At 37.9% G+C, this 12,867-nt stretch overlaps 1 protein-coding gene across 1 annotated transcript; it reads right to left on the bottom strand.

Annotated features, from left to right (window-relative positions):
- Positions 1-6,705: 6,705 nt before the first annotated feature.
- On the bottom strand, positions 6,706-8,292 carry LOC115271982 (olfactory receptor 51I2-like). The gene is made up of 2 exons (XM_029914973.1): positions 8,223-8,292; positions 6,706-7,714 (listed from the first exon to the last, which is right to left on the bottom strand). The coding sequence occupies exon 2, from the start codon at positions 7,666-7,668 to the stop codon at positions 6,706-6,708; it is 963 nt and encodes a 320-aa protein (XP_029770833.1). The 5' UTR covers positions 7,669-7,714; positions 8,223-8,292.
- Between the last annotated feature and the right edge of the window lie 4,575 nt (positions 8,293-12,867).

Genomic DNA, 12,867 nt, shown 5'->3' with positions numbered 1-12,867 from the left:
AGACATCTGGAGTCTGTTCTGGAGTCACATAGAACATTTTCTGGCCCTGCCAAATGGTACCTTTCAGAGACATGGAATTCATTGTGTCTCATTCACTGTACTTTCTCCTTAGCCCCTAGAATTGTTCATGCAGGCTAAGCAATAGCACTTCCTGTGTCTGTTCTTCATGTAACATCGTGAAAGCTCCATTCTGTTGCACAGCAAATATGTATGGAGTACCCTGAGAAGATAGATGGGGAATAAAGGGTCCCAAGACAGAGAGAGATGAATGGGGGTACACATGTTTACTTGGAGCTTCCATATCTCTGTTTTTATGTTTTTAAGGATACGGAGTATCTTCCTACCTAGGAAATTTTCCTTGGTATCTTGTTCCATCCCAGGAGTTTCCTTTTTTTTTTTAATAGAGTGAAACAAATTGAAAGTATGAAGAAGCTACAGGGCTGAAATGCAATAGTTTCTGTGTGTGTGTGTGTGTGTGTGTGCATCACAGCTTTATTACAATATATTCGATGTGCAAAAACTATTAATGTTAATTTAACAAACTTGGACATATGCATACATTCATGAATTTATCATCATAGTCAAGGTAATAGACATATGAATCAATTCCAAAAGTTTGTTTCAAATGGCAGGATTTCCTTTTTTTCAAGACTGAATAATATTCTACAGTATGTATATATCAAATTTTCTTTATTCATCTTTTGATGGACATTGGATTGTTGGATCTTGGCTATTGTGAATAATGCTTCAATGATAATGGAAGTGCTAGATATGTAAGGAATTGACCTCAACATAATAAAAGACATATATGACAATTCCACAACTAATGTCATACTCAACAGTGAAAAACTAAAATATTTATCTTTCACATCAAGAACAAGGAAAGGATGCTCATTTTTTCCACTTCTATTCCACATAGAACTGAAAGTACTAACCAGAGTAATTAGACAAGAACAAGAAATGAAAGCATCAAATTGAATGTCTTATGTGTAGAAAACTAAAACTCCATTAAAAAATTGTTAGAACCAATAAATAAACATAGTAAAACTGAAGGAAACAAAATCAATATACAAAAATCTGTTGTTTTTCTATATAGTAAGAGTGAAATATCGAGAAAGAAAATTACTAAAACAACCCCATTAACAATAGCATGAAAAAGAATAAAATCCTTAGGACTACAATTAACCAAGGAGGTTAAAGACTTATGCACAGTAAACTATAAATCATTGTTGAAAAAAATTAGGACACAAATAAATGGAAAGACATTGTATTTCATGATTAAAAGATTTTATATTATCAAAATATCCATATTATTGCAAAGTGATCTATGAATTCAGTGCAATTCTTATCAAAATCTCAATGACATTTTTTTTACGGATATAGGAAAAAACAATCCTAAAATTCAGATGGAACCACAAGAGATCCAATATAGTCAAAGCAGTTTTGAGATAGAAGAAAAAAGCTGGAGACATCACACTTCTTGATTTCGAAGTACATTACACATCTACAGTAATTGAAAACAGTATGGTACTGGGGCATCTGGCTGTCTCAGTTGGAAAAGCATACAACTCTTGAGCTCAGTATTGTGAGTTAAAGACTCACTTTGGGTTCAGAGATTATTTTAAAAATTAAAAAAATATCTACCCATATAAAACTGACATTTAGGATGGGGAGCCCAGAAATGAATGACATATATGAAGTCAACTGATTTTTGACAAGGGTCCTTAGAATATACAATGGGGAAAAGACAGTCTCCTTAGCAAATGGTGTTGGTAAAACTGGATATCTCATTGCAAATGAATGACACTGAACTCTTATTTTATACAATATACAAAAAAATGGACCTGGAATTGTAAAACTCATAGAAGAAAACATACAGAAGAATCTTCATGACATTAGACTTGATGATAATTCATTGGATATGACACCAAAAGCAAAATCAATAAAAGCAAAATTAGACAAGTGGGGCTACATCAAACCAAAAACTTAATGCCTATGGGGCACCTGGGTGGCTCGGTTGGTTAAGTGTCAGACTTAGGCTTAGGTCATGATCTCACAGTTTGTGAGTTTAAGCCCTGCATTGGTCTCTCTGCTGTCAACACAAAGCTGGCTTCAGATACTCTGTTCATCTCTTTCTCTCTCTGCCCTTCCCCTGCTGGTTGTCTCTCTCTCTCTCTCTCTCTCTCTCTCTCTCTCTCTCTCTCTCTCTCTCAATAAATAAATAAATAAATTAAATAAATAAATAAATAAATAAACTTTAAAAATAATGCATAGCAAAGGGAACAATAAAGTAAAAAGGCAACCCATGGAACAGGAGAAAATATTTGCAAACCACATACCTGATAAAGGATTAATATAAAAATATATATGAGGAACTCTTACAACTCAATAGCAAATAATATAAATAACCTGGTTAAAAAATGGGCAAAGGGATTGAACATACATTTCTTCAAAAACATATAAATGGTATATGTAAAGGTGTTCAACATTACTAATTATTAGGGAAAAGCAAATTAAAACCACAATGAGAGATCGTCCCACAACTATTAGGATTGCTGTTCTCAAAAGAAGAAAAGAAAAGAAAACCCAAATGATAAAAAGTATTGGTGAGGATGTGGACAAATTGGAACCCTGGTGTACTGTTGGTAGTAATGTAAACTGGTATAGCCACCATGAAAAACAGTATGCAGGTACACGAAAAGTTAAAAGTAGAACTACCAAAGCATCTAGCAATTCTACTTCTGAATGTATACGAAAAGAATTGATATCAGGATTCAAAGAAATAGTTGCAGAAGAATCTTAAGAGAACATTTGTGTTTCCTAACATTGGCCTATAAATCCTACTTAAACTTGCCAAGTTTTCTGCCAATGCACCTATTAGTGAAGAAAGTGCCTGCCCCAGTGGTCTCTTCAGGATGACTTTGGAATGACGGTGTTCCTATCCCAGGACAATGAATTTTAAGAGCCAAAGTAAAATAGAGTGATGTGTAACTTAAGTCTAGAGTTTCCAATATTATAATCTCAGGTAATCATGGCAGGCCAGAGGAAAACTGTATTTGAGCAAGAAGTTGCCCTTTTGGAATAAAGGATGCCCATTTGCTCCACAGGTATGAAGAGCTTTATCTATGGCTTTCATTGCGTTGAGTGTGGTGTGAACTTAGAAACTAGTTGTTAAATAGACATGAGGATATTTGTTCAGGAATTATGATTTATAAGTGGGTTTATTAAAGTAATATTCCTGAAGTCATGCATGGGCAAATCCCTCTTATGAGTAATGAAGGCATTCAGTGTGAATGAGTGAATCAGTGTTGCCTTCCAGGAGCTAGAATAGATCAGTACAATAGATTATTTCAATAGCAGGTGACAAGTTCTCTGAGAGACGTGTGTACAAGCTGCAAAGAGAGTAGAAGAGAGAAGATCAAGAAACAAGACATGGAAGACAGAACCTTTAATCTCTTCCTGAAAGGACAAGAGTCTCCCACTTAAGGTGGAGAGAGTAGTAGGTGACAATCACAGCAGTAAAAAAAGCTGGGAATTCCACTCACCAGGGCTGTGCAGTTATGGATTCATTCTCTACTGCCTACATTTGTAGGTAAACTGAGGGAGGACTGCTAGATCCTGCACCCAGAGATCTTTATTTCTGACCAAACCCATAGACTTTATGCTATCTTTCACTGTCTTCATTTGTTCATTCACTAAAACATCATTTTTTAAGCAATGTGTTTTTATGTGCCATGGCAAACCTAAGAACTGAGAACACAGAAATAACTAGAACATCAGCACTGGTCCCTAGCTTTAAGGATATCAAAGTCTCAAATTTAATGTAATTATTTATAATTACAGTGTAGTGTATTAAGTACTACAATTGAAGGAAGCACAAGGTGCTTGGGAATCACTGTTGAAACCCCTGACATGGCTTGGGATTGGAGTGGGGAAAATCCCAAGGCAAGTCTTAATGAAAAGCACATTCTAGTCAAGAGAAAATATAATTATTTTGATTCCTCTGCATTCTAATTCTATATTTAGAACACCAGTGGATTACCTTACCCATGCTCAGTCTTTGGATCTCTCTCAGCGTTCGTTCGATAATTACCTGAGACACTGTACTGTCTGTTTTGAGATATTACATGGGCATGGAACTTGCTTGTGCTGTCCTTCCTGGGCATCCCGCGCATGTGTGCACACACACACAAACATGCACATACCACACACATACACACTTTTTCTGCAGACTCATTAAAAAACTTTTTTTAGGTGTTTATTTCTTTTCAAGAGAGAGGGACAGAGCATGAGCAGGGGAGGGGCAGAGTGAGAGGGAGAGATAGAATCCAAAGCAGGTTCTGGGCTCTGAACTGTCAGCACAGAACCTGATGAAGGGCTCAAAGTCATGAACTATGAGATCATGGCCTGAGATGAAGTTGGACGCTTAACTAACTGAGCCACCAGGGCCCCCTCTGCAGACTTACTTTTTAAAATTTATTTTATTTTTATTTGAGGGAGAGAGAGAGAGATAGAGACAGAGAGGGGGAGAGAGAGAAACCAAGTGAGGGAGAGAGGCAGAGGAAGAGAGAGAGAATTTTAAGCAGGCTCCACACTCAGCATGAGCCAGATGCAGAGCTCAATCCCATGACTTTTGGATCATTACCTGAGCCGAAATCAGGAGAATCAGGAGTTGGACCCTCAACTGACTGAGCCACCCAGGCTCCCCTCGGCAGACTCATTTGAAAGTAAATTGTAGACATTACAATCCTTCTCAATAAACATTAACTATGGACCTCTTAAAAATAGATTCTCATACATAATCACAAAACTATTTTCAAATCTAAGCAAATAATACTAACCTAATAATACTGTCAATATACAATATATATTCAGATTTCACAATTGTCCTAATAATTACTGGTTAATGGTAGCTTTTGGTTGTTGTATCCCTTTAATCTCTTTTTATTTAGGTTAATTTTCCAATATAGTTTTTACAAAATTGCCTTTTTTAAGATTACAGGCTAGGGTGTGTGTGTGTGTGTGTGTGTGTGTGTGTGTGTGTGTGTTGCTTCTTATATTCAAGAGTTTTCTGATTACTTTCTCATGGTTAGATTCAGTTTGAACATTTTTGGTAGGAATTTTACATATATGATTTTGTGTTCTTATTGTTCATATCAGAAGGTATATAAGGTCAGATTATCTTATTATTGGTTAAGCTAAATTTGATCACTTGCTTAGTGTGGTAATTGACAATCTTTATTGTAAAGGTACATTCATCCTTTTCTATTTAGAAAATAGGCTGTGCAGTGATACTATGAGACTGTGTGAATATTATTTCCCAATATCTTTCAAGCATTTGTTAATTATTTTTAAATTACATTAAAATGGCAAAAAGGTAATTTTCTAAATCTATCAGTACTTTCTAAAGAAGAGTTAGTTTTTCCTTCTGTTCTCCCTCTTTGTTTTGAATATCACTATGGACTCTCACTTTCTTTAAAAGTTCAATTTGTTATAACCATCTGCTGTCAAAATTATTTTTAATATTCTAAATGACCCACCTATGTCCACTGGTAGCCTCCTCAAATAAGTTTGTGTTTTTTGTTTTGTTTTTTGTTTTTTTTTCCCCACATGACTCCACTGTCTAAGTGTTCCTTACTGATTTAGGGTATATAAGTTACTCCAGTATCACCTTATTTTTTTTTTCTGCTTTATACTTGGAATAGCCATTGCTCCAAGGATCCCAGGTAATTGTAGTGGGAATGGTTTCTAAGGACCAATATGTGGGCCCTAGCTTTGCTCATTGCTTCTGGCACTTTCAAAGGACAAAGAAGAGAAATGTAGAGATAAAATTTTAAAAAATATATCTCATTTCCATTACTGGCTTAATTTTAGCTTCCATTCTCTTTTCTCTAGCCTGTGACATCAACCTCTTAAATGCTTTCCTTGCACTCTTTTTCTCCCCTTTCACCGTCTAACTTATAGTACACAGTTAAGCCTGTGCAACCTTTTATAATGCAATAGTCTTTCCATGGCTGACTCTCAAACAAGGAATGAGGACAGATGTTTCCATGATGTCTGAAGGGCCCCAAGGAGTCAGACCATTGTTCCTCATTTCTAGTTCATCTCCAGCCATTCTCTTTCCAACACACACACACTGATTATGCTGAGCCACATCAGGCTACTCACCTTTCTGCAAACCCACCAGATAATTCCATACCTCAGTGTTTTTAGTTTGTACATTTTTTTCCCCTTTAGTAGGTATGTCTTCCCCTTGCCTGCCTTTTCTGTCTGAAAACTCCTTCTCACCTTTCAGCCTCCTTCTTCTCTGACTCGTTTCTCATTTCTTCTAGGCAAGGCAGGAAACCCTCTTCTGGGTTCCTATAGCATTTTGTGTGTACCTATCATAGCCTCATTATATTTAATTGTAATTGTATATTTAGAATCATCTGTCTTACAATGGAGAGACAAGACCATGTATGATTCATTTCACTGTCTCTAGTAACAACACAGATTTTCACACAAGTAAATATTGAATTAAAAAACTGAAGTTAATGAATGCAAAAAAGAATCAAGACTTTGGATTTTGTCATCCATCAGTCTGAGGGTATCCATTTTCTTGTCATACTCTTGGTAATGTGTCTGGGTCAAGGATCTGAGTAAGAGCTTTTTGGACATAAGACTGGTCATGTTTTTCTTAGATTCTGTGGTTGTTTCTTGGTTTCATCAGCCTTGCCTCTTCTCTCTCAGTAGTCTGAGCATAGCCTCCCTGATGGGCTTGGATTTCACACTGTAAATGATGGGGTTGAGCACAGGGGGCACCACTAGGTACACATAGGCAATAAGGGCATGTACCATGTGAGGCAGGTGCCTTCCAAAACGGTGGATCATTGACACTCCTATGACTGGGATGTAGAAAATCAGAACAGCTAATATGTGAGAAACACATGTGTTGAGGGCCCGGACACGCTCCCTGGGAGAGGCCAGACCAATCACTGTATGAAGAATAAGGGTATAGGACAGGACAATAAGCAAAGAGTCTACTCCCACTGTAGATAAAACTACATAAAGCCCATAGAGGATGTTGACAGTAATGTCAGCACAGGCCCGTTTCATGACATCTGCATGGAAACAGAAGGAGTGGGACAGAAGAATTTTGCCAGGACAAAAGTTTAGTCGCTTCAGTAAGAAGGGCACTGGAAAGAGGGATACAGTAGCCCGAGCCACAATGGCCAGCCCAATCCTGATGATGACGTTATTCGTGAGGACAGCTGCATAGCGAAGAGGGTTTGAGATGGCCACAAAGCGGTCAAATGACATGGCCAGGAGCACCGACGACTCCACCACAGAGAAGGAGTGGAGGAAGAACATCTGGACCAGGCAGGCATTGAAACCAATGAGCCTATAGTCAAACCAGAGCACGGCCAAGGTGGTGGGCATTGTGGACAGGGTGAGGCCCACATCGGTGAGGGCCAGCATGGACAAGAAGTAGTACATGGGCTGGTGCAGGCTGGGAGTCTTTCTCACAGCCAAGAGGATCAGGCAGTTTCCAGTGAGGGCCACAGTGTACATGAAGGAGAAGGGGATGGAGATCCATCCATGAACAGCCTCCAGGCCTGGGATGCCAATCATCAGGAAGGCATGTGGCTGGAAGAAGGAGATGTTGACATAGGTCTGGGAATGGAGCATATTTGTAATGCAGTCGAAGTCTCTAGAAAGTTGTGACCTTTTCAGTCTGGGCAGAAAAATAAGACAAAATCATTGACAATATACCAGCTCTGATATTAGGTGACATGGTTCCCACACATTAGCAAATATGAAATGTAAAGGGGCTTTAAAAAATGGACTCCATCTAGAAATCAACTAGAAATAACTATAATTTAAATATATTGACTATAATAGTATTATTTTGTAATATGAAATACTGATTTCTTCATATATTGAAGAAAGCAGGGCTTTCTTTAAAAATATGTGAGGTGATCCTAAAGGGCCTAATCAAAAATACTATATTTTAAATAGGAAACAGTGGCTTCATAAAGTAAATTGCAAATGTATGGTGGAACCCTGAAGGGTTAATACATTGACATTATAACAATACCTTTCCTTTCTTTGATTTACCTTAAATTGCCAGACAGATAAATAAGTAAATAAGCAAACAAAAAATACTCTAATATTAAGTCAATAAAAACAACATAAAGGAAACAGCCACTGAAATACCTTTTAACAGAGATTTAAAAACTCACCCAAAATAAATCTGTGAGCCAAAAAGGATTTTACTATGAACCTTGAGGTGCAGTTATGCCATACCTAGCCGTATCACTCTGAAGGTAAGAAGTCAACTCAGACAGGCTTCCATTTGTCAAATATGGGTCAACTAAGCATCAGTAAGATTAAAATAACTGCTAGAGATAGAAACACACTGAAGGGCGGGGGGCGGAGACGAAGAATGAAGTCAGCAAGGCTGGCAAACAACTTGCTTTTCTTCTACAAATTGTGACATGGCGTAAAGAAAATAACTGAAGAAGGAAAATTTTCTCTCTACAGAAGTTTTTCAGCTAGTATGGAAGTACAACTGGAGTATTACTTTTCTTTTTTTAATATTTATTTATTTTTGAGAGAGAGACAGAGTGTGAGTGGGGGAGGGGCAGAGAGAACCAGCAACCAAATCAATCTGTAGCAGACTGCAGGCTCTCAGCTGTCAGCACAGAGCAGAACAAGGACACAAACTCAAGAGCCATGAGATCATGACCGGAGCCAAAGTCAAAGTCAGACACTTAACCTACTCAGCCACTCAGGCAGCCATGAAATATTACTTTTTAACAAAACTAATGAAATAATGGCAAAAAATTTTCAGGGGCTGATATCATTACAAATTAGATAAAACTACATACTGTATTTTACCAGAATAAGAATCCTGAATCATATCTGACTACCAGTTTATAGAGAATAGAAGAGACACCAGGCAAGTAGATATGTTAAAAGACAACAAGAGATGGAATAAGAAAAATCAAAACTACAACAAAAACAAAAGCTTCTAGGACAAAATTCCAGTTTCTTCCACTAATAAGTACAAGAAAGTAAAAAAAGGAAGGTTGAAAACGTATATTAAGAAAGACTTGACTCATATCAACCAAACCAAATGGATGAAACTTGTTAAGATCTTGCTTTGAACAAATCAATTAGAAAAGGTGAGCAAACTAGCATTAAAAATACTTTTATGGGATAAATGGGGAAATATAAATACTGGTTGAGTTCTTGTTGATGATCTTTTATTTTGGTTCAATTATAAAACTATGCCTGTGTTTTAAGATTTGAAAACTTTGTAAAATAAAGAAGGACACAATGACTTGTATTGACTTCAATATAATTGGGAGTGTGGGGGACACTTGTGGCTGGAATTGTGTGGAGGCACACTGCCAAGAGTGGCTATGAGCGATGATTATGGCTATGAGCTGGATATGGGTATATAGAGATCAAGTTTATCCACACTCTAATTTTGAGAGAGTATTTTTTTATTTTTCATAATAAAATATTAACAAATCAGTAGTTTTGTTCTATAATGAGTAACAACATTTAAAGGGAATTAAACATGGTGAATTGCACACAAACCTTTATGTCTGCTCTTTCCAAAATCTAATTTAAACGGTAATGAATTAAAAATATATTATCTGACAGTGACAGAAGAACAGGATGGGATATGAGGTATATCAACAATAATAGAGTGAATAGATAACCATAGGAAGAGTGGAAAGAACCTGGCAGAAATAGAAGATTAAGTTTGTAGAGAGGAGGTTATGCCACACACTTCAAAAGGACCAAGGTTAGAGTTAATGAAAACAAGAGTGAGGAATGGAATTGAAAACAGGATGATTTTAAAGGGGACAGCTATATGATTCCCTCTTCTGTCCCTTCCATTCTTGCAGGAGACCGTTTCCTTTCTGGAGAAAATCATTCAGCAAGAAATGAAAGATGAAAACAAGGAAATTGAGGGAAGATGAGGGTTCCCAGCTCTCTTTCCCCAATTGGTTCAGAGCCCTAGTAAACAGCTCTGTACCACCATATGGCCATGGGCTCCTCCCAACCAGACCAGTGTGACGAGAAATGTCTCTGGAGGTCTCCACAAGTACAAGGATTAGCTGAGATGCTGAACCAGAGCTCAGATGACCTCAGAATGCCAGATAAGAAGAGAACTTGGCACATTTTCTCATCTACTTCCTCTCTGGAGAGACTATTGAGGGATATCTCTCCCTGGAATGTAGTCTGGGATTCGAGTTTATTTCTGAGCTATAAACTCCCTGAACCTCAGGCAGGCAGCCTCCTTTAGGCCCTATTCTCCCAGCAGGAGGTGGGGCTACTATCTCTCATGGTCCAAAGCTGATTACTCCCTTTTCTTCCGTGTTATTTGCAGGCCCTTCCCACTGATATCCCCATCTGAGGCTGCGGTGCTGGCAGTCAGCCATCTAGGAAGTAGAGAAGGGGATGTGTTGGGGCCCCAGGCTACTCACCCCAGCCGTCGTTCTGGGCTGCTCCTCCAGTCCACATCCTGCAAGAGCCCAGAATATCTTTGTGGCAGAGGGATTGGGCTTTATCCCACTGCACAAGGACACCTTGGCAGCAGTGCCTATCACCAGGGAAGGCTAGGCTGGGGCCACAGGGGAGTCAGTCCACTCAGGTCCCTGTGGAATGGAAAAGTTGGGGCTAGCTTCAGGATCAGGGGAAGATTTTGAGGGAACAAAACAATAAGGGGGCAAGGGAGACAGAATCATGGATTCCACAATATTTCACCAAGTTTAAATGGTTCTATTCAGAGACTATCAGCTTCACTAGGTCATTCACCTGGAGCTGCTTTCTAGGGACACACTGACTTTTCTCCTCTTTGATTTTGGTTGCACTCTCCCAGCTGAATTGGGCCCAGTCTTTCTACCTTTCTCTCACTGAGGTGATATATAAACTTAGGGGAAAATCAAACACCTTTGAAATCATATGTCAGAACAAATTGTCACCCATTAACCTGAGCTGAGACTTCTGCATCACTCCATAATTCCTTTCCGTTTTTAAATTGTCACCATTCTAGTTCCATTGCTAAGTGAAACAAGTCAGTCAGAGAAAGATGAATAGATATATGATTTCACTCATGTGGAATTTAAGAAACAAAGCAGATGAACATAGGGGAAGGGAAGGCAAAATAAGATAAACAGCAGAGAGGGAGGCAACCCATAAGTGATTCTTAAATATAGAGAACAAACTGAAGATTGCTGGAGGGAAGTTGAGTGGGGGGGATGGAATAAGTGGGTGAGCACTGGGTGTTATATGTAAGTGATGAATCACTGGATTCTACTCCTGAAATCAATACTTCACTTTTGTTAACTAAATTGTGAGAGACTTTTGAATCCTGAGAACAAACTGAGGGCTGAGGACGGAGGGGGGAAGGGGAAGGGGGTGATTATCATGGAGCAGGGCACTTGTGGGGAAGAGCACTGGGTGTTATATGAAAACCAACTTGGTAATAAACTATTTAAATAAAAAATTATATGTAATTGGAAAAATAGTTAAAAAAACTTAAATTTAAATAAATAAATTAAAAAATTATATGGAGGAAAAAATTAAAAAAAAAACCCGCCATTCTTCTCAAAGCTCTTCACCAAAACTGCCATCTCTGCTGCTAGCAGCTAATTTGACATTCCTCCTAACTTCACACAGGAAATGGATGACCTCAGGTGTTCCTTCTCCAAGGTTCTTGCCCAACCCATCTGCCCTTTTACCCACTTCCATTCCAACATCCACATCATGCCAGGGAGACTATTAATGGCAGTTGGTGCTTCATGTCAGCCCCCTCTTCACGCTCTAACCACTTCCTTGTTGGCTGCCCATCACTTGTGGGAAAAAAGTCTCAATGACATAGCATGGAACCTAATACTCTTTAAGATGTTTTTCATTTTTTGTTTATTTAGTTTTTTTTAAGTTTTTATTTGAATTCCAGGTAGTTAATATACAGTGTTATATTAGTTTCAGGTGTATAATATAGTGATTCAACTATTCCATACAATGCCCTGTGCTCATCATGACCATTGCTCTCTTTAATCCCCATCACCTATTTGACCCATGCCCTCACCCTCTTTTGCCTCTGGAAACCATCAGTTTGTTCTCTATATTTAAGAGTTTGTTTCTTGATTTGTCCCTCCCTTCCTCTCTCTCTTTTTGTGCCTTGCTTGTATGTTTTGCTTTTTATATTCCACACATGAGTGAAATTGTATGATATTTTCCTTTCTCTGACTTATTTTTCTTAGCATTATACTTTCTAGTTGCTTCTTTGTTGTAATAAACAGCAAGATTTCATTCTTTTTATGGCTGAGTAATATTCCATTATATATGTGTGTGTGTGTGTGTGTGTGTATGTGTGTGTGTGTGTGTATATATATATATACACACATCTTCTTTATTCACTCATTAATCAGTGGACAGTTGACCTGCTTCCATATGTTGGGTATAATAATAATGCTGCTATAAATAAGGGTGCATGTATCCCTTTGAATTAGTGTTTTATATTCTTTGGGTAAGTACCCAGTAGTACAACTGCTGGATCATAGGGTAGTTCTATTTTTAACTTTTTGAAGAATCTCCATACTGTTTTCCATACTGGCAGCACAGAGTTTGCATTCCCACCAACAGTGCAAGAGGGTTCCTTTTTCTACACATCCTTGCCCAAACTTGTTTCTTGTGTTGTTAATTTTAGCCATATGGCAGGTGTGAGGTGATACCTTATAGTTTTGATATGCATTTTCCTGATGATAAGTGATGATAAACATTTTTTCGTGTGTCTATTAGAGAAATGTCTTCTTTGGGGAAATGTCTACTTATGTTTACTGTCCATTTTTTAATTGGATCATT

The sequence above is a fragment of the Suricata suricatta genome, chromosome 11 (genome assembly GCF_006229205.1).
Source record: "Suricata suricatta isolate VVHF042 chromosome 11, meerkat_22Aug2017_6uvM2_HiC, whole genome shotgun sequence".
Classification (NCBI taxonomy): Eukaryota; Metazoa; Chordata; class Mammalia; order Carnivora; family Herpestidae; genus Suricata; species Suricata suricatta.
The sequence above is the reverse complement of the archived record's forward strand: the minus strand, read 5'-3'. Positions and strand labels throughout refer to the sequence as shown.